This window comes from Catharus ustulatus, chromosome 3 (assembly GCF_009819885.2).
Source record: "Catharus ustulatus isolate bCatUst1 chromosome 3, bCatUst1.pri.v2, whole genome shotgun sequence".
Taxonomy (NCBI): domain Eukaryota; kingdom Metazoa; phylum Chordata; class Aves; order Passeriformes; family Turdidae; genus Catharus; species Catharus ustulatus.
In genome coordinates this window covers 15,239-43,074 of record NC_046223.1, presented here as the reverse complement: position 1 = coordinate 43,074, position 27,836 = coordinate 15,239, and the positions used below count along the sequence as shown (strand labels likewise).

Here is a 27,836-nt window from a genome sequence, read left to right as displayed (position 1 = left end):
CTTGTGGGCAGGGCTGCTCGGGAGCCCCTGCTTTGACAGAGGGAAATACTCCTGCTGCTGTTCTCCTCTGCACCAGCTAGGGAGTGCAGTTCCTCCTCCAGCTCAGCCTGCCTTGGTCACAGGATGCTTCTTCCTCCTGCCTCATCCCATGGGACACTTCAGCTGCTCCCCCCTCGCCATTGTACTTTCCCTGAGGGAAGGGCTGGAGATCCTGGAGTGAAAAGGCATCCAAGTGGGTCTGGCTGCGTCACCTAAAGCACCTTTACTTGTCTTTGTAGCAGCTGCTGACACATGCCATGTCTCCAGGAGGCAGTACTGTGTCTTAGGCAGGTCCTTTACATACCTACAGCTCATCCCAGGTACAGGAGGGTCCTGCAGTGCACCAAAGGCACACATGCAGCTCCTGCACCTCTGTCCATGAGTGCAGGGGTGAGTGCAGCTGGATGTTAGTGCCAAAAATGTCTTTAAACAGTGCCAGCCCAGCAGTTTTGTGGAACTATTTTCCATCGGTGTGATTGTTTGCTTTCCATGTCTGTGTGCTTTCAACCCAGAGCTGATGTTGGAATCCATGCAGATGCTGCATCTCTGTAGATATTTCCCCATGACTGGTTTTCTGGTTCAAAGATAATCCTTCTTCTTGTCACAATTTGGTGCAGCTCAAGTTGGCTGTCAGTCTCTGAAGACACTCTCACTTCCTACCCCTGCCACATGAGATGTATCAAATGTGCATCTCCCTTGATTCTGCCTTGCAATTGCTTCACTTTAGAAATTTTTTATGTAGCTTACAGCCTGGAAAGTTAAAAACTGATTTTCAGAGATCGGGTGAGTAATTGAATTTCTAAACATTTTCATTAAAATTTGGAAAATCAGAGTGTGAAGGCAAGCCATCATTGCTTTCAGTGGAGTAGATATGGATGAATATGTATTCATATTCATGTATTCGCTTTTGCTTTTTTAGAGGCTGTTCCCTTGTTGGCTTTACAGTTATTGTTCAACCATCACAAATGCTGACTAAGTAAAGATGTGAATTCTTAGTATGGAACAAAAAAATATGAAGCATCAGAGCAAAAGTACAAGCTGGTTAAAAGAAAACTAACCCTCCTCTCCCACATGACTCCCTTAAATAGAAAAACTAGAGCACAAATCCTGTTTTTTTCCTCCCTCCGGAGGCCACTTCTACCTTGCTTTAGAGGCCTGACCTGTGTCTTTGCCAGCTCAAGAAGTTCTTTGCTTTGAAGTAATACTTGCAGAGATAAGAGATCTGTTCTATGTAAATTGCAGATAAAAATCTCCCTCCAGGCTCTGCCCACTTGATTTTGACTCGTTTATTCCCACAGAAAGAGCATGTACATGCTGGGCATCCCCGAGCAGTGGGGTTTTCACTGCAGGAAGGCTGGGGCATTCCCGTACAGCTCTGTGCTCACCTCCCAGCTCCAGGTGAGGCTTCCCACCTGAGGCTTCTCCCCTTCTTTGCAGAGGCATGCCAGGACATGGACATCCTAGACATGCTAGCCACACCCTGGAAAACAAGGCTTTAATTGCCTTGTTAATTGGAAGTGCTGAAATCAAATTGTTCTGCAGCCTGTGGGTTGCTGCTGGGCTGCACAGCTCCTGGAAGTGCAGCTCCCAATCGCTGGTGCTGGAAGGTGGATGGATGCACACAGGTGTTCCCAGCACGCTGGGCTTTGCAGAGAGCTGAAGCAGAGGCAGCGTGTGGCCGTGCCTTGGGAGAGCAGTGTGGAGACGCCGCAGGACTTGGGATGAGATCCAGGTACGTTGGTTTTTGCGGTGTTCCTCCCTGCTGCAGCAGTGATCGCCCTCTGGCACAGCTGAGCATCTGCCCACTTCCCCTCCAGCTGCCTCGGGCAGGCTGCAGCATTCAGAGAGGAGGAGGAGGCTGATCTTCAGCCCCTGGCTGTGGGGAACAAACAGCACACTCTTTACCGTGCCAAGCAAATCGCTAGAAAAGACTAGCACAGAATAAACAAAAACAATTGAATGCCACAGCCTGGAGAGAGCAGGTGCAGTGAAACCACTTCAAACTGTGCACACAAGATTTTACAAGTGAGCCTTTAAAAAATAACTGGGGAAAAGAAAAAGTGGCATAATTAATGTATCAGCTGCAGTGCAAATGTCTCAAACAAGTAACATTTTTAAAAAGAGAACTCTGCCTTTGTGCGTGAACTTAAATCAATGCTTGTCCTGGCTGGAATTCTTTTGTGCTGACTGCAGAGAGAGCTTGGATTTTAGAAGTGTATTTTCTAACGTTGCAGAGCAATGCCATCTAGGGCATAGAGCCTTACAGTTACCAGCAGGAGTGCTACCGATCCTTAGTGACACAGCTTCCTGGATTTAATATTTATAACTGGTTGTCACACCTGCATTAGGCCTGTATAAATTCGCTCATTTTCAATATCTGTTTCCAGTTTTCTGGACTATACTCAGTGTCAGATATCAGTGGATTGTTTTGTCTCAACTGAAACAATTAATTTCTGGATATACCTTATTTTCCTCCTTAAATCCCTTTGGTAGCTTTCATCCGTGCAGCTCAGCAGGGATTATTGATGGTCTCTCTAATCTTTAGCTACTCGAGGAATCCGCTGTGGCTGCGATTAGAGCCGCAGTACACTTGGGCAGCAGATTAAAATATTAAACCTAAGAGGCCAGATCTTGTCATCCTCACTCAAAGCTACTTACTGTGCTGCCGGGGCTCTCCTGTTCAAACCAAGCTGCCTCTGGAGTGCTGGTCTGCGTTAGCTGAGCACACCCCGAGAACCCGGCCCGGTCACTGCCTGTCCCCACTCCTGGCTGATGCAGCTCTCTCCAGGCTGAAGATGACGTTCCAAAGACAAGGTAACAATCTGCAATAATTCATGGCACTTGAACAAATACTGTTTGTGTCTGCAGTGGTTTTGTTCTGTATACACGAATTTGCTCCCCGTTAGAGAAGAGCAAGTTCTTTAGCTCTCAAACCTGTCTTGGGACATTCCTCAAACTCCCGAGGCTGCACACCAGGTTCTAGACCAGCCAGCTTCTGCCTGCCTCTGTGAGAGATATTTGCAGCTGATCATGCTCATTACTGGTCTTGTATGACTTGTTGTTTTTACAAGCAGCTCCAAACCGAAGGCAGAATACTTTACTACAGTTTAAAGATTACTGGGAAATGTTAGTATTTTCACTAATAAACACAGAAGCTTTTAATGTTGCTGCAGGAATTCTTTCCCTTTCCCTGGAATAATGGCATTAATCTTGTTATCTGACTATGGAGGGGGCCTGATTCTAGCCCAGGTTCGTAGTGGGCTGGTTTGGCTGCTGCCTCCTTGGAACAGCGTTGTCTGTGGGCACTCCAAGTCTGGGGAAGGGTTAGATGTTAACAGTATTAATTAAGAAGCACAAAGTACATTAGTAATCAATTTTTTGTAGTGTCTAGTTAAACAGTGCACTGTCAAAACATGATGCTGAAGGGACAAATAATTGGTGCATCACAGTTCTCCCTGTTAATCTGTTGTCCAATAAATTAATATGATATATGTCACTCCTCACTGTAACTGGAGACCTGCAGCACAGATGGCTTGATTTAGAAAACATTTTTAAAGCCAGGACACAACAGGCTGTGTTTTTCCCTCTTCAGTGTAAAGATAAAAGGATGAATCACAACCATTACTTTGCTGCAAGTTAAGACAGCTGTGAAAGACTGGAAATACCAGCCTGGGTTTTTTTTAAGGTGATGAGAGCATGCTGGTTTTTGCCAGGACTCCATCCACCACAGTGAAAGCAGAGGCTGGTTTACTCAGTACCTGTACTTCTAAGTCCAAACTGGGATCAACTCGAGTTGCTGTGCTTCATGGCTGGGTCAGAGACAGCATCAGGGATGCTGAACTCAGGTGAGGAGGTCCTTACCCAAACACAGGTCCTAGCACTGCTGCTCTCCTACCCACACAGTGCCATTTAAAAAACAGATAGACGTTCAGTGGTGGGATGAGAATATGGCTGTGATCATTCCCAAGTTCCTGAGGATTATTCACAGCTAGCGTCTGGCAGTCATCATCTCCCTTGACAGAGCTCTCCTCACTACTGCCATGTTACTTTGGCTCGGACTGTGGAGAAAGGAATAGGTTTTGGCAGATACACAGTTGGAATGAGCTTTCATTGGCAGCTGGAGGCTCGTAATTGCACCTCCCTTCTCGCTCCCTGAGCCAGTGAGGCTGCTGGTGAGGAGATGGATGGGATGCACTCACATCTTCCTCATGGCCTGCTCAGAGTGGGCAGGACGTGTGTGGTGTTTCTGTGCTGCTCTGACTCTGCAGGGGCTTCCTGAGAAACTTGGGGTTCTGCTGCACACCATCCCTGGGGAGCTAAGATGTTCAATTGTTTGCACATCCCTGTATAAGTACGCATTTTGTTTGAATGCTGTTGTCAAAAAAGGTCTCGAAATTCAAAGAGGGGCAATGTAAAAAGTAAGTGCTGCTGAGCTGGAAATACAGTTATGCAGCTGTTCTACTTTTCCATTTCCTGGCTGGCCAGGAAGTTTAGTTATGGTCAGCTCTCTCATCAGAACCCCACCATGAAGATCTGGGTTCATGTGGGGGAGTGTTGGAAAGCTGTTGGCCTGGGATAAGGCTGAGAGAAAGGGAAGAGGTGGAACAAGGAGAGATTCTTCTCACTGTGCATTGTGGGGCAACAGAACAGAGCACAGAACAACTCAGGATCCCATACTAGCCTAGCAACAAAAAATTAGTGGTGCAGAAAAACTATTTGGCTCAGTTCTGTGGGATTTTCTTCAGTTGTTGGTTAGTGGGTTTTTTTGGTGGCTGATTGTCTTGGTATGTGTGTAATTGTGTTCCCTCTGTTATGTTCACACTGTATGAAAAAGTAATCGGGGAAAACTAAACATAACATCTCTGCTTTGCTCTTAAGCAGTTTTTGCTGTGCCTCCTTCATGCAGTTTGATTCCCGTCTCCCTCCTCCCTTGCTGTAAGGAACACCTGAGTGCAAATCAGAACAAGAAATGCAGCTTGGAGCCGGAAGTATAATGCACACAGTGCTGCCAAGAGTGAGATTTGGAATGCGCTGAAGTAATCGCCGTCATTTGCCATGAAATGAAGCACACATCAAGTTTTCAGGTGAGAAAAGGTCACTGAAACCATTGGTGGACATGTCCTGGCTGGGGTGGATGCACCTCCGTGGCTGGGAGATGGCTCCGTTGTTTCTGTGGTGCAGAGCCTGTTCGGCTCCAGGAGAGCAATCCAAGCGACTCCTCCGTCTTTTCCTGTGCTGCGGTTTCTCTTCTCCCTCCCGCAGAGCTCACAGCAGTGCACAGGCATCTAGGGCAGGAGCCAGAGCAAGAGGAAAGTGTCCTGACGCAGGAATCTTGGCTGCCATGAGAGAAGCTAGCCAAAGGCATTAACAGTTTCTGCTCCTTGCATAAACCAGCTGCCACGGTGTGACAATAGATGAGCAAATCTGTGCTCTATCCCTGAGGTGTCTGCTCAGGACACTGGAGATCCATCCCAGTAACACGCTTTTCCTTCGTGGGCAGGATGTGATTTTTATAGCTGAAGTACATACTGCCCTGGCGCAGTCAGCCCCAAGTTCCATGGGAAAGCTTCCCTCACCTCTCCGTGGTTTGTAACACAGCAGAGCAGCAGCTTGGGGAAGGCTGCGTGCTGGTCTTGTCCAGACTAGTCAGGTGCTCAGGGGCATCCCTCCTTAAGTCCTTCTGCCTACACTGTGGTCTCTGACCCACACCTGTATGATGAGAAGTACAGCCCAGCCATTCAGGGCTGGGGAAAAATAAATACCTGCTGCTGTCCATGCTTTTACTGTATGTATAGGGAACCATGCCAGGCCCATCTCACAGCTGGATTGAGGGAAGGGGTCTCAGAGGTAAGTAAGAAACACAAGACATGAAACTTGATGCCATATCTCAGACTCTTGAAAGGCAAAGGCTTTTCCAGTGAATTTTTTCCAGTCCTTAGAGCTCAGTTCTGCTCCATTTTGGCAGGGCTGGCTATGTCCTGACCTGCCTCTTGTTTACTGCCTTTTCTGTTCTTATTTTCCTCTGTGGCTGGAAGTTCACCTCACTGCTCTCAAATGTTTGGCCGGGAGAGGGGAGCAGCAGTGTCTTCCCCTCTCTGTAAGGGTACCCAAGGGCTCTGATGGCTCTACTAAAACAGGCAGTGCAAAGCTGGACTTCAGTTCCATCTTCTAGGCTCCTGAATAAACACCAGGAGCTCCCATTGGACTGAAAAATCAGTCAGATAGAGCTCGTAATTAATGCATTTTGTTGTCCCAGTGTGGTATTCATGCAGGAGAAGCCATGGCCCTGGAGACACCTTGCAGAACTCGCCACCGCTGCTACAGCCGGCAAGCAGGACTGCTCCAGCGCTGCCAGAATTCAGACCTCTCCAAAGGCACCCACAGATTGCATGGACCACAGACCAACAGCAGCTGCTGCCAACCAGGGCTCGGTATTTAAAGGTAAATGGAAATTTTCACGGATGCCATGGATTAATACAAAAATCGTCCTATTGGACATGAGGCAGCATTCCATTGCCTTCCCTCCTCAAACCTAGCTAAGCATCCTCCTTTTATTTTAATGGTATCAATTTTAGAATTGTTTATACCACCTTTAGGCGGATTCTGCCACTGTGGTGCGTCTGTGAAGTGTTTGTAACCAGGTTTGACACGGCAGCTGTTCCTCACTGCGGTCACTGGCATTCCTAATGGGCACTGCCGGCAGCTGCCAGAACGGAAGGGAAACGTTGCTCTCATCGTTTTGTTATTGAGGCAACTTGCAATGAAATACATCCTGGAACGAGCTGTGGAAAATACACAGCCTAACAGCACGGAGGCTGTAGATGATCCTAACCAGGTTCTTTGGGACAAGTCGGAGAAAGCTGCACCCGTGGCAGGGGTCCCGGTACCCTCCATGGGCTCTGCCGGCCCGGGCTGTCCCCAATCCCCTCAATGGCTCTGTCTAGGCTGTCCCAGATGCCCTCACGGCCGGGCTGTCCCCGATCCCCTCACGGGCTCTGCCCGGGCTGTCCCCGGTGCCCTCACGGCCCCGCCCGGCCCTGCGGAGCGCCCCGCCCGGAGCGGGAGCGGCGCATGCGCCGGGCGGGGCCGTGTCGGCGGAGCGGCGGCGCAGAGCCGGCTCCTCCCCGCGCCTCGCCCGGCCCGGCCGGCCGGGGCGGCTCCGTCTGCGCTGCCCGGCGCTGCCGCCGACGCGCGGGAGGCGAGGAGAATCCCAGCGAGGTGAATCCCAGCGAGGTGAGTGAGCGGCGCCGGGCGGTGCGGGGGTCGAGGCTGTCGGTGCGGCTGGCGGGGCTCCATGGAAACAGCCCCCGGGACAGCGCCGCGGGAGGGCCGGGCCGAGCAGGGTGCCGCGGGCAGCGCTGTCCTCGCCTTGCCGTCACCAGACTCTGCCCCTTTGGCAGCCAAGGGCGGCCGGGTCGGGCCGGTCCCCTCGGGTGTCCCGGGCCGTGCGGGCAGGAGTGCTCGGTCCGGCCATCCGCTCCCACGGGGCTCCTGGGGCCCGGAGCGCGGGGAATGCGCTCTGTGTCTGCCCGCGTCCGTTTCTGGTGTGTTTCCTTGTAAATATCAAAACTTTGTTTGAGATCACGCAGGTGTGGTTCAGTAGGTGTAGAAAAGCAGACGCTATACTTTCCTCTCTGAGCTCGTCTTCTCGTCTTTCCAGGCTCTTCACCTCTCGTTTGTTTATTTACTGATTTCCCAAAGTATAACTCGTAAGCCCTATTAAATAAGAAACGTCCTTATGTGCCTTTGCCAACCCAGCTGAGTTGGTGAGGAGCGAGCAGAACAGAATTTCCACCAGGTGTTGGCATGATAGCAGAAAGCCCGGGGGTGCACAGGACCGTGCTGGCAGAGCCCTTTCTCCCAGGGAGGATAGCTTGGGCTAACAGGTGAGGAACTGCTCGGGTGATGGTACCTGCAGAGGTGTGTGATTGCTGGGCAGGGGCTGGAAGGCCGATGGGGCAGTGCTCGCAAAGGCAGGGGCTCAAAGCCGTGACTGCTGCTCCACAGCAGCTCTGTGTTAAATTCTGCTGCGTCTGCACTGGTTCCATGAGTAATTGTGTGTTTTGTTGTGGTAAAAGTATGCCAGTACAGCCGTGCAACCAAGCCCTTGACTTTCCTCAGGCCAGATCTATATTAAGGTTAATTAGTTTCAGCTCTGTTTAGCTCCAAAAATACCAAATTATTTCCTTAGGACTTGACTATTTAATTAGATCACCAGGAGGAAGTGGGATGAGGCTGTTCTGGCCAGGGGTCTGTTGGCAGCCCGTGCTGCTGGCACAGCTGGATACAGTGTCTTGGGGGGCTCTTGTGAGTGACCCTGTCGCTTTCCCAGCCAGCTCAGTGCCTCTCACTCCACCCCTGGGAAAGTGGTTGTGGTGTCTTTGTGAAACTGTTCCTGTGCTGAGTGGGCAGCTGGACAGGTGTTCTGGTGTGTAGCTGGCAGGACCAGGAGGATTGGCTCCCGTTGCTCTTGTGTCAAAGAAGACTGGCTCTTCTACTTGACTGTCGGGGCATTTTTGAGTTGTTTCTAAAGCTAGTTCAAACAGTGCTTACTGAGAGACAGAATGAACAGTAGGGTGACTGAATTTTTTTCAGAAGGGACCTACTGCCTTGAAAAAGAAAAGAACAGCGCCGTTACTATAGCAGTTAAAGAGCTGCTGTTCTGTGCAGGAATAATGTGGCTGTCACATCGCAGCGATAAGTGAGGTAATTCATCTCCCATCGGCAGCGGGGGATTGATGGAGTTACTGTCTCAAGTAGATATGGAGTCAGTCACATCTCACTGAACCACAGCACAGCCTGTTGTTTCTGTCGGATCACTAAGAGACTCTGCATCAGGAGGAGAAAAGGGATCGACAGCAAAATCGTGCTCTTACCTTGCGGACGCACAAGGTAACTTCAAACAGATGGAGCAACTCACAGAAAACTGGTTCTGTGGTCAAATGTATTGCAGGCTCTGTGGTTGTGTAGCTCTTGCCTGTGGCTGTAATAAATACTTGGCATACCACACTGATCTCCAGAGTAAGAGGTTTCAGAGTACCTGAGTAAGAGGCTTTGTGCACCTCTAATGTGCAATTGGTGGGTGATTTCTCAAGACCCGTCCAAAAAAAACCCTCTAAAATTCCTCAGTGAAGAGCTGCTTTGGAGACAATGCTAGGCAGAGTCAGGGTGCCAGTTATCTTTGTTTGGGTCGGTGTGCTGGTTTTGTATTAACTGGCACTTAGAAGAGGGCAATCACCATTCAGTTGGTAATGCCTACCAGGAGGGGGGTTGGAAGTGTAACTCAGTGTTCAGTACCCTGTGTTATGCTGTATGGGAACACAGAGATAATGCAGTGTGAATTAGATGGATATGAGGCTCTAGTTTTCCAATACCTGTCTTACTTCAGAACACTGAAAATAAATTTCTCTTGACACTTTAAATACTCCATCAAGAGACTTAATGCAATACAGTTACCCCATGTCTTCTTATGAAGCACATTACTGGCAGCCAGAGGATCCAGAGTAGGACTACTGTGGACATTACTGGTACCTGATATTCTGCTACCTGCAGTTACCCAGTGCTGAGGTGCTCTGGTTCACCCTACCACATGAATTCAGGAGTCCTGAACATTTGCAACCAGAGCAGGACAAGGAGGAAGAGCTGGCAGGGATATGGAATTTTCTTTGTCTCAGCTGCTGTGGGCCATGACATGTTTTGTTTGTGGAAGGGCAGCTGCTGCTGCTGCTTTGCATTCTTGGCTGTAGAGTCTGAAGTGTTTTCGTGGTCTGATCCTGATTTTGGTCCAGGCCCTGTGTGATCCTTACCTGGCAGGGGAGATACCCTGTGCTGTAACCCAGCCTGTGTTTACTTGGCTTCAAGGACCTTTTTGTGGGTAGACCAAACAAACACACAGTCCTTTCTCTACCTCCTGGCTTTACAAGGCTGCTGCAGAAATGAAAGGTGGTGAAGGACCTGCCAGGGCACTACAGCAGTCCGTGGCTGCCTGCACGCTGGACTTTGCCCCAGAAAGCATCCCCTGTCTCAGCTGGTGATGTGACCGGCAAGACAGGGGCAGAGGTTTGTGCAGAGTGTTCTCACTGGGGCATTGTGCTGCTGGGAAAAGGGTGGGTAAAGTGCACGCTGCTGCTCTGTGCCCAAGCAGGCAGGGCAAGAGTCTCTGCATGCACGTGTTCGTAGCTGCCTGTTTGAGCTCAGGGTTGCTGCCTAACATTTTCAGGCAAAACAAAAAGCATAATAATGGAGCACAGCATTCCCAGGTTCTCTCATGCTGGTCAAGTCCATTCTTTAGGAAGGTCATTCTTTAGTCAAGAGGGTGGACCTAGTTCTACTCTGTTGACAGTATGTTTTATGCTTTATTTACTTCAGGGGAGTAGCTTCTGAATTTATGCTGTTGTGAAGGCTGAATCAGACCCAGGAGCTTGGCTTTATCTGTGTAACTTTTGCTTGCCTTATGTAGGTTTTATGGGCCTGCATACATAGAACCCTTTGCTTACTTTTTAAAGTAAAATCAAAATTTTTTTTAATGGCTGAAGCCATATTTCTGCCTTGAGATCAGCAAAGCAAAACTACACATAAAGGAAAAGGAATTGTGGAGCTGCAGTCATGTTCTGTCATTAGGTTCATTCTTGTTTTTTGGAAATTTTGATCTAAACAATAATCTCGGTTTAAAATTGTTGTGCATTAATGCTGTACTGTTTCCTTTGGAGCTGGTGAGGATTCTACCAGCAGCATGGCTATGGGAGAGGGGTATGAAGGTCTCACCATGGTAGAGTGAAAGTAGCAAAAGGAAATTCCTGGAGCCCTACCAGTCCTCAGGCAGGAATAGCAGTGTTTTGTGGCATGTAATCGTCATAGACCGTTTGGAATTAGTGCACCCATTTGTGTTGGGTGTTGTGTGAGACAACAGGTAATGATGCTGCACCAGGGAGGGTTCTGGTCTGTGAGCACTGTGTGTCGTGAGAGGGTAGGATGAGAAAGGGGAAGTGCCTTTTTCCTCCTGATCTTGGAACAGGGTTTTTGAGACAGCCTTGTACATGAATGTTCTTGGAAGATGTCTTATCTATAACTTGTTTTTGAAGAGTAAAAGCCCTGCTTTGCACATAAGCAGGTGTTGTCTTTCTGAGTCCTGAAAAGTCTGAAAGCACTGGATAGTTTTGTGTGGTATTCAGCAACTGAAGGACAAATCTTTTGCTTCTAATTGCTGTTGCTCCATTACAACCAGCAAAGCAGTGCAGATTGGCTCTGGTGAGAGATGTTAATTCACCTCCCCAACCTCATGTATACATGCTTAAAGCAGACACAACTCTTTTCTCAGGGACTTTTCTCAAAAATACCCCAAAACTCTTCCTTTTCCTCACTCCACATGCTCCAGAATGTGAATGTCATCTGGCCAGATGCCCAGGACTAAATACAGTGCTCTAAACAAGGTCTCTCAAGTGGCTTGTACAGGAAAAGGAAAAACCCACAAGAACCAGATAGATTTTTCACTTTTAAATTATTCTTTTGCACTTTTTTTAAAAATCAAAAATTATGCTTTCGGCTTCCACTTATATTTGCTAAATACAAATCTGTGCTTTCCAGGAGTTAACCCCAGGGCTCCTCAGTGCTTACTTTGCTGAAACATACACACTTGCAATATGAAAATAACCCAAAACCTTACTAGTTTTGCTTTCATGTATGAAATGTGTTTCATAGGGTGACATTCCCTTCTTAACTATGGCTCTGTAGCCTTGTCTTCCTCCAAATCCTCTGCTTATTCTCCTAGCAGATGATGAATTTTGAGCACATGCCAAGGCATGTCTTTAAACACATTTGAGAGGAAACGTTTGGAGAGCGAGGGGAGCATTGGCTTGGCTCCCCGGTTCAGGTGAGGACTTGGAGCTGTGGAGCACGTGGGGATGGCAGAGGGCAGATCTGAGTGAGTGCTCAGAGCAGCACAGGAGCCAGTGCTGCAGAAATGCTGTGTACAAGAGCCCTCCTTTGTCTTGCTGCCCTGCAGGTGCCCACTCAGGTGCTCCGTGCAAAAGCCAGATGCTGTGGCATGGGGGAGGTTCTCCCTTGTGGAGTAGTGGATGGAATTCTGAGCTGTTGGAATTCCGACCTGTGTGCCTGAAGCAGTGTGGCAAGGTGCTGCTGTGTACTCCAGCTTTGTGCTGGTTCTGTAAGTGAGCCTTGTGACAATTTTAACTTCCACACAAGCAGATGCAAAACTAGCAGCAGGCATCCCCAGGCCTCAGTACAGGCCATTATTAATTCCCCAGTTAAGTTTTTAAACTGATCTCTGTTTTTTTTTAATGCAGCCACAAACCAAAGCCATAACCTTCACAAAAATAAACATGCATCCTTGTGCCAGCTGGGGCCTTGGCATGCTTTACACTGAATAACTCGCTGAGACTGTAATTTCTTCGGAAAGCAGTTAGATATTGGCAACTACGAAATGTCAGCCCTCAGTAAATGTTGTAATAAGCTATTTTAGCTACAGCTGGGGATTTTAAAAAAGAATAATTTACTAACAGCATTCTTGGTAGTTAATGCATGAATAGAAATCAGACTTTGGACGCACTGAATAGCTTGGGAGAAGGAAGCATGGTTCTTGTGTGTTTGCTAAGGGCCACAACTGTCTGGATGCATGGCTGGGAACCTTTAGGGTGCTCTAGGTTGTGTATGCACCTGTACCACAGCATATCCTGAAATTTTTACTTTGGTTTTACTTGATCTATCTAGATACAGGAGTTTAAAATGATTGTTGTTTTTGAAGTTTATGAGAATTCAGTTTTGGGAGGTGGAAGTAGGAAATGTGCTGGTGACTTGAACTTGATTTACTTAAAATAGTCGGTGCAAAACAACTCATCCTGAAGTGTTTCTCTGAATGTGTGTTGGATCTGGGAATTGCTGCTGAAGTCTTTGTCAACTACTTTTAAGTAACTGGAACTTTAGGGAATTATCTTTGAGGAGTTAGGCTCAGTTCTAACTTGTGTTGCTGTTCTTCATTTATGTAGTATATCCTCTGCAAGCTATTGCTTATTATTTTTAACAGAGGAAAAAATGAGTTCACCATCAAGCGAGCAGCCATCTTTCCTTTGGATAGTTCAAAGTTTCTATTTAGCGGTTCCATAAAAATTCTTGGTTCGTGTTTGTTGCACTGATAGATGCACAGTTCCTCCACTTTGGCAGGAAGCCCTACAAAGATATTTTCAGCATCTGTTTTGCAGTATGTCTCCATAAATGTTTAACTTTATTGCAATTTTTTAGCTAGAAGATATGATCTGCCATAGTAAAGATTTGGTTTGTTATAGTGCAGGTTCAGTTTTTGATGTTCATATGAAAAAATACTTTTTCATCCCTTGGTATTTCATGAATGCCTTGGCATATGTTAGCTATCACTTATGGTCATACACGGGGATAGCTATGGTGTGTTTCCATGTGGTTTACAACAGCTCTTGAAGCCAGAGGAATGTTTTAGCTGGATCCTGTGTGATTTTATCCTGGCTGGAGTGGTGTGTTCCCATGTGCACAGTGAGTGTGTCCTTGCTGGAGTGGTGTGTTCCCATGTGCACAGTGAGTGTGTCCTGTCTGGAGTGGTGTGTTCCCATGTGCACAGTGAGTGTGTCCTGTCTGGAGTGGTGTGTTCCCATGTGCACAGTGAGTGGATCCTTGCTGGAGTGGTGTGTTCCCATGTGCACAGTGAGTGTGTCCTTGCAGGAGTGGTGTGTTCCCATGTGCACAGTGAGTGTGTCCTGTCTGGAGTGGTGTGTTCCCATGTGCACAGTGAGTGTGTCCTTGCTGGAGTGGTGTGTTCCCATGTGCACAGTGAGTGTGTCCTTGCTGGAGTGGTGTGTTCCCATGTGCACAGTGAGTGTGTCCTGGCTGGAGTGGTGTGTTCCCATGTGCACAGTGAGTGTGTCCTGGCTGGAGTGGTGTGTTCCCATGTGCACAGTGAGTGTGTCCTGTCTGGAGTGGTGTGTTCCCATGTGCACAGTGAGTGTGTCCTTGCTGGAGTGGTGTGTTCCCATGTGCCCAGTGAGTGTGTCCTGGCTGGAGTGGTGTGTTCCCATGTGCACAGTGAGTGTGTCCTGTCTGGAGTGGTGTGTTCCCATGTGCACAGTGAGTGTGTCCTGTCTGGAGTGGTGTGTTCCCATGTGCCCAGTGAGTGGATCCTGTCTGGAGTGGTGTGTTCCCATCTGCCCAGTGAGTGTGTCCTTGCTGGAGTGGTGTGTTCCCATGTGCACAGTGAGTGTGTCCTGGCTGGAGTGGTGTGTTCCCATGTGTACAGTGAGTGGATCCTTGCTGGAGGTTGGAGAGGTGTTTTTAAGTGGCAAGGTGCAAAGAGTCACGACAGCTGTTTGAAAGTGCTGCTGGGCTTTGGATCCATTTCTGATCAAGAGATCAACAAGCAGAAATTGCCAGAAGTTCACTGAACATGCAGGTTTTAAACAGGTAGCTCCTGCAGAATTTCTGGTACTGCTGGTAGCCCGTGTTTGCTGTGCACAGAAACAGTGGCAGGAAGCTTAGACTAAGGTATCATTTGTAGGATGGACAGAGGAGAGGGGGAAGCTGCTGCCAGCTCCTTGCTGGGCATTGTCCATGTTCACTTTCTCCAGTAGGCAGGAATAGAACTTGACAAGTAGGAAGAGACACGGGACAGCAGTCCTGGCCACTTGAGGTCATAGTCCACAAACTGCGGAAGATGTTTGTTTTCTCCTGGCTTTGCCCTTTGGTGCTGTGGTTTTGGAACAAAGGCAGACTGACTGGGAACAAAAAGATTAATTTTAGGGCTGGATTGAGTTCCCCTAGCTCAGTCACGGCAGGTCAAGTTACTCAAGAGATTTGTGGCTCCCCAGAGACATGGATTCGTGTTTGTGCAGGGGGATACGTCATAGACAGAGATGGACTTGTTGGTGTTTATTTTAAGAGCTGTTGATAGACCTGGAAGAGTTTTTTTCATGTTGTTGAATTTATACAGAGAAGCTGTATAAAAATAACTGGCACCAGACGTAGAAGCAATAAACTAATGCCGTGTTAAGTCTTGAAACTGTGCTATGTAATCTAAGAGGTATTTTCACCTATTGGCAGCTTCCTCTTTATTATCTGCAGAATGAGAGGGATGGAATTTACTAGCTGTTGTACAATTAAAATTTTGATTTTTGAGGACTGAGTAAACGTGTATCTCACTAGCTTAGTTGCAGCTCCCCATACCCAGCGGTTGCCAATGTTTGTTGCTGGCAGTCATGGGAATCTATTGGTACCAGTGTGTCAGCAAGAATTAAACCTAGGAAACAGCCTGTCACCTGGCTGCTACCTTACTTTTTGGGTTTGATTGCATTTGGTTGAGATCTGAAAGAAAAAAGTGACACCAACACACTCTGTCTGACCCAGCGCAGTAAATATCGGAGTCACCAATGTGTTTGGAATGCTCTGCTTTTGGCAGTACTTGGACCCAGTTTCACCGTTTCAACCAATGAGGTTGTTTATTGCCTTCTTAAAAGCATATTTCAAAACACAGTGTCCCAGGAGAGAGAAAACAAATTGTTTACACAAGCAAACTAACAGAGAAGAACTAAACACCCACGCTTCTTGAGTTCCCCTGCTAGGAGTTTCTATGAACTCATTATTTATTGAGTAAGGAGAAACTTCTTAGTTGTAATCAAACAGGTCTTGATGTGACTGTGGATGTTGCTGAGGAAGGAAAATTTGGTTTTGATGATATCCCCTATTCAACTGGGGTATCAAAAATAAGTTAGGAGGGAAGAGTGCTCATCCCAAAACCTAGGAAGGACATTCATTCCTCCTAGTCTGGAAGAAGACAGCCTGAGAGAGGCTTTAAGCTGTTCTTAGTGTTGAGGCAGCTGGTGCTGTGGCATCAGTTCCTCCCTGTTTTTCTGTGGGCTCTATGTGTCCTGGCCTTTTGAGGGATTGGAGGAAGAGGCAGGTGGGGAGTTACTAGGGCGTGTTGGTCCAGCTTCTTAAATACAAATGTGATGGAGGAAGAGGAGGGGATGAGACGGCTGCTCAAACTTGCATAGAGTGAAGGTGGGTTGGAACATGTGTGATGTCCACCTTAGGGTGGAAGGTGTCCCTGCCAATTGCAGGGGATTGGAACTAAATGGCCTTTGGGGTCCCTTCTAACCTAGACTGTTCCATGATTCTGTGAATATGAAATCTTGCCTGTCTTGTGGGATCCTTGTGCAGATGGCTTGGGGAAAAGTGGTAGGAGAGCAGCTTTAGTAGGAAGTACAGAAGAGTGAGAACTGAAAAGCAGGATTGGCTTGGTGGATTGAAACCTTACAGGTTTAGGGAAGGAAGCTGGCTGAGTCATGAGGCTTCATCCCCAGGAGTTCAGCTGCAAGAGTGAGGGCAAGCTGGGTGTAGGGGCTGTGGTAGGGAAGTCTGGGGCTGCTCAGGACCGGCAGAGTAAGAGGATGGTGCTAGTGATGGGAAAAGGGAAGAGGGTTGGGAAAGCAGCAGTAACCTTTGTGCTGCTAATGAATTGACAAGTCAGCTATGACAGAAGGTGATGGGGTTATCAGAGGGAAGAGTTGCAGGGAGAAGTCAGAGGGAACAATTGTCCTCGGAAGGGGGATCAAGAAGAGCCCCAGGAGGACAGGAAGGGTGACCTGTGCTTACGTGACTTTGAAGTTAAACAGGTTGGGACCCGGGCCAGGAAGTTTGGTTGAGGCTGACATTGCCAGTCCCATGGTGAATATATAGAAAACAGGAAGAGCAGCAGAATTAACTTGAGACAGATATTTCAACAGCCGTCAGTTTTGAATTTCCTGGGTTTCATTGCTGTGTGTCATAACCTTGTTTTCACCATTTATTATTTTTTTCCGTAAAGAAATAGGATGGAAGAAGATAAATTTTAGACTGTTTTTCAGAGGCTTAAGTTATGACTGATTTTTCTCTTTTGTTTGATGAACATATATTTAAAAACTAAATTGTAGATTATAAATATTTGAATATTTGGAGCTCCTTTGTCCCTCAAAAGCAAAGCATTTCCCAGGCAAATCTCTCCAGCTCTCCAGTCCCACAGATAAGCAGTAGTTCACTAGTTGTGTGAAAAAAAAAAAAAAAGTTAATATTTCAGGGCATAGTTGGTCCAAGTTGGGCATGGATTTTATAGAACAGTCACACTTTATAACCAGTCTTATAGACCTAATAATTGTGAGGAATGTACAAGTGTCTGAAATTAATGACCGGTCCCTGGTGGGGCCCACCGCGTTCCCAAGCCTGTCTCCACAGCCAAGACAAGCGTGAAGGCTTTCTCCAGGGAGCAGCTTACCTGAGCATTCCCAGTGGATCCAAAACAGGTTAGGGCAGTACAACTCTGCTATAGGCACAGGTGTTGGTACATGGAACATCCTTGTGTGGCGAGCAGGGACCTTGGTTTAATTAATCCAGGATTTTCTTGGAGTCTTTTCTGTGCATAAACCAAAACAAATAGGTCAAGATACAAGCAGTGTTCTTTTAATGTTTTTTCTAGTGCAAATATTTTCTTTTGTCCATTGAGAAATAATTCTTCTACTCGGTACTCAGCCTCATGGTTTGCTGTGTTTGTGCGCATCCAGGGTGGGGAACCACACTGGAAGTGTGCTACAGGAATTGCTTCTTGAAGCAATCAACAGCGTTCTTCAGAAAGTAGTAGTGGGTGCTGAGCAAATAAAGAAGCAAACTGTCCATCCTGTCTGATGTCCAGCTGTTTAAAGTAAACAGCACAACCACAAAAATTGCCATGTGATCTTCCTCATGCAGTCTGTTGGATTACATTAACCTCTTGGTCAGAAAGCACTAGTGCAAATACAACTAATGACATGCACATGAAATGGTTGCTGAACAGAAGGCAAATCCATGCCTGCAGCTGGAGTGCCCTCAGGTCAGTCTCTTGCTGCTGACCTGGTGTGGTTCAGGATGTGGGATGCTTTGCGTTCTTAAACAGGCAGCATGGAAATGGATCCTTTAAAGGTCCAAGAATTTCAGTGGCTTCACACTGGCTGACCCACAGCACTTAGTGTACTTGCTTTAGGGGGCAAGGAACCCGCTTCAATCACTGCAGTTTTCCCCCATTTGTTTAAACTCGGATAAATGTTTGCATATCAATTACTAAGCGAGCTGCCCAGGGTATTTTTCTAGTTGTACTTCAGTAATAGTTGTGGTTTGTTTAGTCAGGTTGTGCTTGTGAAAAAAACATACATCCTAATTTGTGTCCTTCTGTTGATACGTAGCTTCAACCATACATTAATTTTTTTGCTACAAGTTTAGATTTTTTTTTCACCCAGTTTGCATGTGTGGTCAAGTGTGTGTCGTTTGCTAATAAATGCCAAGTTGAAGTCTGATTTATTAATTATTTAAGCTGATATTATGCTTTTTGACTTAGTACTTTCTTTTGGGTTATGGCAGTTTAGCAATTCCTGTATGATGAAATGTAAAAATGGGTTTTGGAGCAGTGAAGATCTCCCACTCCTTTCTGAAACAGTAAGAAAAATTGATGCTTTTCCTCTGATATCTCCTCCTGTGGTCACAGCTTTTTTCCATCTGCACATGTCCTGGTGACAGTGAGGGTTCCTGTGGGCAGCCTCCCTCAGTGCAGTGTGTGGAATTGTCACTGCTGAGTGGTTCACTCCTTGAGAGAACCCTCTGAAGTAGGGCAGTGCCATTCTCAGTTTTCCTGGGGAGCAAACACTAACTGCACATCCCAGTTCTCAGCGAATGCAGAGCCCATTTCATGAATCACAAGAGTGCATTAACTGCTGGCACTTCTGGACAGTACACAGGCCAAAGAGGGCACATATGCCTGCTAAAATCCAGAAACACCTTTCTCTTTAAAGATGATGCCACACTGTTTACATTTGTCTCCTTGCTACTTGTGAACATAGTGTTTGGGATAAAGCCTGAGTGTTTCTAATCCCCAAAATTACTATTTCATGTAATATGGTAAACGTGTGAGTGAAGAAGAAAGGCTGAAATTGCTTCTATCTAATGCTAAGGGCATTAAAGAAGTGTCCCAGGTAATTACATCTTTAATTAGTTTTGATTAAGGAATTCGAGTATTAGCCTTTACCATGGACTCAGCTGAAGTAAAGTACTCTGTATTTAAGTTAGGCTCAGAGGAAGAGCAGCCTGTCTGCTGGAAATGAACAGCTGCTATCCAAAAAACAAGGTGCCAAGTAGTGCAGTGCATTTCTGAAAATCTGGTTCCTTAGTTAATAGTTCAGCTATTAGATTGGTGGCGCAATTTACGTATTATCTTTATCATGTGTGACTAGGACAATGAGCACAAGGTCATCACCACTGGAATAAAGAGAGGGATGTTTGCTCCCTGGGTAATCTGAGGTGAACAGCAGGAGAAGACATTTGAAAACACTTGTTAATATTTTAATTTTTATTATTCAGTGGTTTTTGCAGGAATAGTAAGTGGAAATTACATAAATACTGCAAGAAACACTAGTTTTTGTGAAGTATCTAGGTCGGGCAATTCAGGAAGAATAGAAACCTTCTGAAAGGTTATCCAAATCAAAGTCAGTCTCTTCCTAAATGTATCTCTCTGACATTTCCAGAGGCATAACAAGACATGAATGTATCAACAAACAATCATTCTCTTATAAGAGATTTGGTAGTATCCTCCATGACTAAACGCTGTGCCAGAGGAAATGACTTGGGGTTTTATTCCTTTTCAGTAATGTGGAAAGTATGCCATGGGAGCAGGCAGGAAGAGGCTGTTTAGTGCAGAGAGGAAGAGGAGCTCGGGCAGGGGTGCAGAGGCAGGGCTCGCAGCACAGAGCTCTCCTGGTGGCGTGCAGCCTCTGCAGAGCCCGAGGGTCGGCTTTCCTGAGCGTTCCGTGTTTGCATGGCTGTGCTCCTGCTGGAAAGAGTGATGCCATGTCTGCTCATGCTGCTGGGAGCAGGGCCAGGCCGCTGCTTGTGCCCTTCTCAGATGGGATTTTCATTTCGGAGTTTATGGCTTCATAGATAAAAGAAGCGAGTAGACAGCTGCGAGTGAGACAGTGGATCTGCCCAGAGTCTGATGGGACTTTAAACCTCTCCTGAGAGTGCTGTGCTAAAACAAGTTCAAAGTAAGTCTTGTAAAAGCCTGCCAGCGAGTAGGATTTGGAATCAAGGGGAAAAAATAAGCCTGCAGGCAAAAGATGAGTTGAGGCAGGAGTGATGACTGGCTGAAAGCAGATGTAGAAAGATCAGCGGATAAGTCTGGCAGTGATGTTCCCACTTGAGGCTCAATCCCTTGATCATGCCATGACCGAAGCATAGGCTGGGTCCCAGCCCCTGGAAGTGTGCTCTGTCCGGGGAAGTTTGTTGTTTCCTGAAGAGGATTGCTGCAGTCATGGCCCTTCTGCCTACCCCCATAGGGAATATCCGTCTTTGTAAGATCTCTGTACAACAAGAACAGAAATACTGACTGAGAAGCACTCACTGACATCATACCTGTGGCTTTCTTCAGGGCAACAGCTCAAACATTCTGTTCAGGTAGCAGAGATAAAAGTATAAAGAGTGCTTGAAGGAAAAGGAGGTTGAGGGATTTTTTGTTACTTACAAGGTTTTTAAAATTCTTTATATGAAATGGCAAAATACAAAAATCCACCAGTGTGTAAAGTGACTTGCCATTTTTGCTGTATGTCTTACTTGTTTTCTACAAGTAACGTGCCCTTGCATTACTTGAATTAAAAAAAAAAATAGACTGTAAACCCTTTCTGCAGCCAGAAGAATGATGGAAATTAGAATTTCTTTGTACATAATCCGCTCACATTTTGCTTGTGGATACAGCTGTGTTAACACAATGCAACATTTGAGTTGAGAGATCTGCCAGATCCTGGCACCAGTGATAGTTTGCAGACTGAAGGTCTTATTTGATAGATTTTCAAAGTGATACTGTGCTCAGTGTGTCTGTGTTCCTGGAAGGAGGCTTGCAGTCAGCTTCTCAGAGGAAATACTTTCAAAAGGAAAAGTTTAATTTTGCCAAGATTCGGATAAGGTCAGAGTAATTGGACAAACCAGGGCTTTGTAGGTTAGAGATGAGCCCAGCCTGCTCCCTGGGACTGGGAGAACAGCACCAGGAGAAAAGGAAAATTAACTGCATGGGGATGAGGACATTTGCTGGAAATCTGAAGTGTGTGTATATCTCTTGGCATATTGTCAAGTCTCATACTGTCATATTGAGCAGGGTGGGTTTTTTAACTTTTTTAAATAAATAAAATGTATTTGTTCTTCCCAACAAATACAAAAGAGCCCAGCAGCGTTTCCCATTGTGCTGGTTTTAGTCAGACATACTAAAACCACTCAAACATGAAACATTATTTAGGTTACCCTGAATTAGTTTGACATTGCAGTGTGACCAAACCAGGTGGTGGGGATTGATTCACTGGCTGTGTGGAGCCGAGGAGAGCCCCTCTGAGGCTCTGAGTTTGGTTCTACAGATAGCAGTAATGTTGCAGGAATAGTGACAGTCATAGAAGTTATGAAGTAATTCAGAGCTCTAGAACCTCTTACAAGTGAAATAAGCAGTGGTTTTATTTGAGGCTTTCTTCTGGCTGGAGTCCTACCGCTCTTTAAAGGACAACAACCGTGTATTTGTGTGTTTTCCTTCCTCTGAATGTTTGAGTGGAGAGTGTAGAAATCCCAGAATGGTTTTGTGTTGGTAATAGGATTGCATGCAGACATCCTTGCGGTTAAATTGAAAAAAAAATAAAAAATTAAAACCCATGAGATTTTCTGTGAAACGGTTGTTGTTTGCAAATGAAGTGATTAATTACTGAGACTAGAGATGTGCAGGGAACTTACTGCAGGATCTTGCTCATAACCCTCTGATGTAACTCCTTTAAAATCTCTGGGGTTTTTCACTGTGTCGTTTAATTTGGTATTGCCACTAAGGGAATAGGATCACCTTGGAAATTGGAGGTTTTGTTCTAATTTTTTGTTTGTTTTTTGGGTCTCCCTTTGCCTTAACACTCCAAGGTGCAAATTTTCTCTCCAGAATTGATCTAAAGAAGACTTCTCTTTTTTCTTTTTAAATAGAATGCTCTGTACCCTTGTGTGCAGGACAAATGAGAACTGAGCTCACTTAACAGGACCTGCAAACCACCCACTTCACTGAACATCATCAAGTTGTTTAGGTACATTTCTAGGTAAAGAAGCACGGCTCACAATTCTTTAGAGCTTCACCAGGAGTGTATTCTTAAATATACTGATTTAGGAAGAAAGTTGGAATTCTTTACTTTTAATTTTTTTCTTCCCCAGCACTGTTTTTTGTCTTTTCCTTGCTCATCCCCTAGTGTTTTGATTTCACAGCAGTGCAGAATTCAGAACTTTTCTTTCAGCCTTCAAAGTCTGCAAACCCTGCCTGGAAAGCAGGCAGGTTCCTATGCTTCCTGGCATGGCTGCTTTTTTAACCAGAATCCAAGTGGAAAAATGTAACCTTTTCTAGCGCTCTAGTGGTGGGACCTCTGGAAACAAGGCGAACTATTTAAAGCATGTTAAAACTAAAATGTTTCTTTTTTTCCTGCTTGTACCTCTCAGTTTTCTCGTGTACTTTTGCTTGCCAGGGTTTTTCATTTAACCCTTTTTTTTCGTTGACGCTCCTCCTGCCGCCTTGATCTTCCTTACCTGTGTCAATCCTGTCTCCAAAGGCATTAGAGGGAGGCAGAAGGATGCATGTGGTTGGTGGTGGGGTGTGTGTCAAATTTTGGTTTTTACCTGCCAGCATTCTCTGTCCCAGCTGCTTTGCTCTGCTGCATCACCCTCTGCAGCCACACCACTAAACTGGGCTGCTGACAACCATTCTTATTTTAATTTCTGCTTTTATCACATCAAAAGCTGTGTCTCTGCTCTGTAATGTTTTGCACTTGCATTATTCGCTCCTTTTGCTTCCAACATAACTTCCTCCTAAGTGCTTGGGAAATGTGTGAACAAGGAGAAGAGTTGGGTCGTTTAGATACAATTACAGCTCACCTGTAAAAACCCCCAGAAGGACTTTTGGGCCGGGGAATTGACGCCTGCTTAGTTCAGAAGCCATTCACGAATTATTGGTGTGAACTGGTTGTGACTTTAGAGGAACTGCTCTGCTTTCAGATGGAGATTACCCTCTGGATATTCCTCAGGTGATGGATGCATTAGTGTATTGTCCTGGGTGGTGAACTGTTCACTCAGTTCACCTGATAGCAGAAAATGCCACTTCTTCCTAACTTCATCTTCAGTTCCTGACTTGAATATGGCTTTTTTTGATTTTTACTTTAACAACAGAGCGTTTAGTCCCTTCTGTGTGATTTTAAACTGTTTTTTCCCTCCCTCCCTGATAGGTCCTGTAAATACTGTAATATTTGAGAGTGGATTGTAATGACATCTAACATTTTGTTCTGTTTGTACTGCAGACTGAGGTCAAGTAAACAAAGAAAGCAATCATTATGTTTTAGCATTCTTTTTTAATGAGCACATTAAAATCTAGTCACAGCTACAGGATCAGCTGTGAAAAGAAGGGAGAGGTACAGAACTCCGAGTAACACTGTATTTTTGAAGCAATTTATGGAAAAATAATGAACTGAAGAGATATTTCTGGTAAGAAATAAATGGCACGATGTTGTTGATATTAAAGGGTTTGGCAGAAGGCTTGTTGTGACTGTTTCTGTGGCTTAGAATTGCAGAGGAATTTCCTACAGACTGGACTAACCATTACAAATATGTGTCTGCTTTTAGGAGATCAAGGCACACGGTGCAGTCTTCTCAGGGAAGATGTCGTCCGTGACAACGAAAACCCGTTGTGTGGACAAAAGAGGAAGTTTCTTTAAGGTAATTGGGATATTTATACAGAACATAAAGTACGGGGGTTTGTGTGAAACGAGCAGCAGAATGTGCAGTACTCTCTGTGATACATAGTAATCCTTTTCTGTAAAATGGGAAGTACTTCTTGAGCATTTCTTTTTTACAGGCAGATCTCTGCCTGGATTACCCTCCAGTATTTCACATGCATATTTTTTTCTGTACATTGAATAGAGTATTCTGTGTAAAATAGGTCGTGACTGTCTTTGCTGCTAGTTCTGAGAACATAAACTTTATTATACACAGGCATAAAATTATTGGAGCCTTCATAAACTGGATTTGTGTCCCTTAAAGTTGTGGTACAGGTTTACAATTTCCATTACTGGACTGAAAATTGGTTTCACTTCCTTTCCTTTTTTGAAAACAGTTGGCATCCCACAAAGCCAGGCTGCAGTAGGAGTTAGCAGTACAGTCTTAAAAAAATTACAGGATTCTGAACTATGTGTCAGGGTGGCAGAGACTGCCTGGATGGGCAGGTTTTGCTTTAAAAAAAAAAAATTATAGGTGCTGGTGGGCACTGAATTAACTTACTGTGATCACATCTTGGAATATTCATCACTCCCAGTAGTTTCTTCCAGTGAAAGGTCCTATCTGTGCCATCTCAGGGGTGTTGCTGTTTCCGTCCCTTGTCTTCCCCTGGGGCAGAAGTTTCCCTTAGGGCCATCTTTAGGCAATGAACCATCAGCACTGCAGTGACATCAGGTTTTCCTTTTGTCCTGCCCAGCAATTCAGTGCCCAGCAACTACCAGGGTCATCCAGTGACAGGAATATGGCATATGGCTCTCACATTGTGAATATTTACTTGCAGTTGCCTGAGAAACCTTTACCATGCTGGTAGGCAGATTCTCAGGGCACTTCAGTCTTCTTAAGGGAGTATCTTATCATACTCAGCAACATTTGCCAGAAAAATCGCTGACAAATACCAGTTGGGGAATTCCAACTTTATCTTTTTTTTTCCTGGTTCTTAAGTAGTTCTCTTTGTTGCAACTTCTAACCATCTCTTATTTTTTTTCATGGCTATTCTTTTAACTGTTAGTACACAAGGAAAAGAGTGTTGTCCCCATTTTAGGGCAAAAGTCAAGTTTTAGAGGCCAAATTTTGTGGACTCTACACGTTGTGATTGGCGAATGGTCAGAACCAGCAAGAATGAGACAAAGATGGGGTTAGTCTTGGATAATTCTGGGGCTGAATAGCTTGCCAGTGGTTGCAGAGAGAGTCTCTGTAAGGCAAGGAGCTGACAAATTTCCCCTTTACTGAATTATATTCCTTCTCATCAAAGCATTCCAGCGTTTACTGAACTCGCATCAGAGGTTTTACACCAGTAAAGCTGTTCTGTTCCAAAACCCAGCGCTGGGTAAAACTTTGTTTCTGATGAGTAAGACACTGAACAATGTCAGTGGCCCTGAGAATTCATAGCTCACTGTGCAAAATAACCAGAATCCGCAGCCACGTATCAAAATATTGGATGGTGTTCAGAGCTTGCACAAGTCCAGGAGCAGCGTTCCCAGTCGGGCTCGTCCCTGGCACTTGGCCACCTCGTCACACAGGGCCCTCTGTGAGGGCTGCTGCGCTCTGCTTATCAAAACAGGAAGGAAAAGATGCGATGCCAAAGAGGATGCAGGTCTCCAGAAAGAATGAAAAATGAGATGCTGGCAGGAAGGGGGAGTGGTGAGTGCTGAGGCTCATTTGTCCAGGCTGATACTGATCTCGCTGGGGCGTCCCCATGCCAGATTAGCAGCACCCATTTTACCTTTCCTCTTGAGCTCTTGTAAATCCCAGGGCTTGGAAACATTCTACAGCAGTCATCCTGGCTGACCCTCTCAGTGCCTTCTCAGAATGATGGCAGTTTTGTTAATTCTCTGTGCAAGCTTATTTACATTTCAACACAAAAAGCAGAAATTCAGTTCTCACGCAGTCTTTTTAAAAATGTCTGGGGATAGGCATCAAATAAAACTACCTGTCTTCTTCTTGGGAGCAGGAAACCCTTTGAGTCAAGTGAGTAATAAGAGCTGTAGATATTTTGGGCTTCTGGGAGGGGCAGTGTCTATGTCTGGTCCTGGTGTGTCGATAGAGAGCTCCAGTCACATTTGTGAAGCACCTTGGGAGCGAGCTGCTTCTGGTGAACACACTGGCTGTGATTTTAGCTGCTTGTGCAACATCCTGAGTGATGCAAAGCAAAATAGATGCTGTGATGCCGTGAGAGAGGGCTGGGATGCTGAGGTGCCATGTTTGTGACCTTTAGGAGTTTCACTGTCACCCTTGCCAGCTCCCAAAAGCTGAGCTCAGACTCGTTGAGCCCAGAATCAATTGACAATAAGCAGAACTTGGTGTGTTATGAAAGGAAGCGCTGTGGTTTAAGATGTTTGCATTTCATTATTTCGTTCATGGATGTTAGGAATGTAAACAGTTAGTTCATGGGTATTTAGCAATCTAATGTTTAGGATAGATTTGATTAGGCAACACTGTACTGAGCTGCTGTGTAAATTCATTTGTTTGAGTCATGATTATTGTTTGGGTTTAGAGCGGTTATCATGTAGTGTCTTTTGAATTTATAGACCAGTGCTTTATCAAAAATAAATTCCAAAGGAAAATCATTGCACACAAAAATATCTGTTTTGTTATGTAGGATCTCATTTTAATATTTTTTTTTAAGAAATACTGATTCATTAACCACCTGAGAAGATGTCATACTTCCAAATGCATTTTTCATGTAAACTTGCTCTTTCTATACCATAGCAGGGTAATATCTGTTTCACAGACCTAAACAGTCCCCAGCAGATTTCTTCTGATTACTTTTTAAGCCTTTGGGCTCGCTTCTGCAACTGTTTTATGCTGACAGTGGTTTCTGAAAAATGTAAACATCCACTTCAGTTCTATTTTCCTTTGAAAGTTGTGTCGTAAGGCTTTCTTTGCTTAAATTGAGAGGAGCAACTTTTTTTTGTCATTAAAGAGAAAAACAAAAACTCTACAACAACAAGCTTTAGTGCTAGAGAATTAAGGCATTACTTTGTTCTGGCCAGGATGTGCAACAGAAACCAGTTCATCCACACGTTGCCCCAGTTGTGCACAGGAAATTATTCCATCACACAAGTCTTTATGAGGTTCTTCACATTCAGTCAAAACCCAGAGAAATTGACTGATTCAATGGTCACTGATCCCAAGGTCTCAGTTTCCTAGTGGTTATTGATCTGTTTTCCTTTACTGTGAATTAGTTTTTCCCAGTCTTCATTCTCTCATCTCTCTCTTCCCAGACCAGGAGTCTCTGACCATGCTAGGGGTGATGTTTTTGGTTGACATTGGTTAATGGTTGTTTTCTGTGTATCTTCTGTGCTGCTCCCAGTCTGCTGCGATGTTCAGCTCATCAGGCCTTGAGTGGTGGAACAGTTCTTTGAAAAGAAACTTGAATTCCTTTCCCCCCTGGACAAAGGCAAACAAAACCCCTGAGCTATGACTTGGACAGGAAAAAGCCCTTAGGGTGTGGGTAGTGGTAATTCATTCTAACATAAGATTTATTTATTCAAGTTGGGCAGTTGTAAGCACAGACTAAAACTTCTTATGAACTGATTGAAATAATGCTACTCAGGGATTCCTGAGGTGGAGGAAAACTTGCAATGTAACAATTTAGGAAAAGGATGCCCTCAATTCTTTGAAAATACTGAGTTGCCTACCCTGAGTGGGCTCATACCCTCAGGACAGCTGCAAAGACCAGTCTGACTTGGACCCCAAAGCTGTTTTTCCTTCCTGTGCCAGGGTTTTCGGTTGCTGTGATGTGCAGGGGTGGCGGTAGAGATCACTGCATCACTGCAAACCTTTCATTAGGTTCCCTCCCAGCAGGAGAAGCCAGAAAGAAATGTCCAAAAGAGCAGGCTTTGCAAATTTAACGGTTGGCTTCTGCTCGACAAAACATTTCCCTGAAGTCTGGCTACCAAACTGTATTTCTGAGCATACAACCTTAGTGCTAATCTTGCCCTCCTTAA

General features: G+C 45.5%; 1 protein-coding gene across 1 annotated transcript in view; it reads left to right on the top strand.

Moving 5' to 3' along the window:
- Positions 1–7,193: 7,193 nt before the first annotated feature.
- Positions 7,194–27,836, top strand: part of RIN2 (Ras and Rab interactor 2) — a gene marked incomplete at its 3' end in the record, with an annotated part of 34,807 nt that continues 14,164 nt past the window's right edge. The window contains exons 1-2 of the mRNA XM_033056553.1: positions 7,194–7,272; positions 23,737–23,829. Of these exons, the coding sequence (XP_032912444.1) occupies positions 23,773–23,829 (57 nt within the window). The remainder of the gene's footprint in view (positions 7,273–23,736; positions 23,830–27,836) is intronic.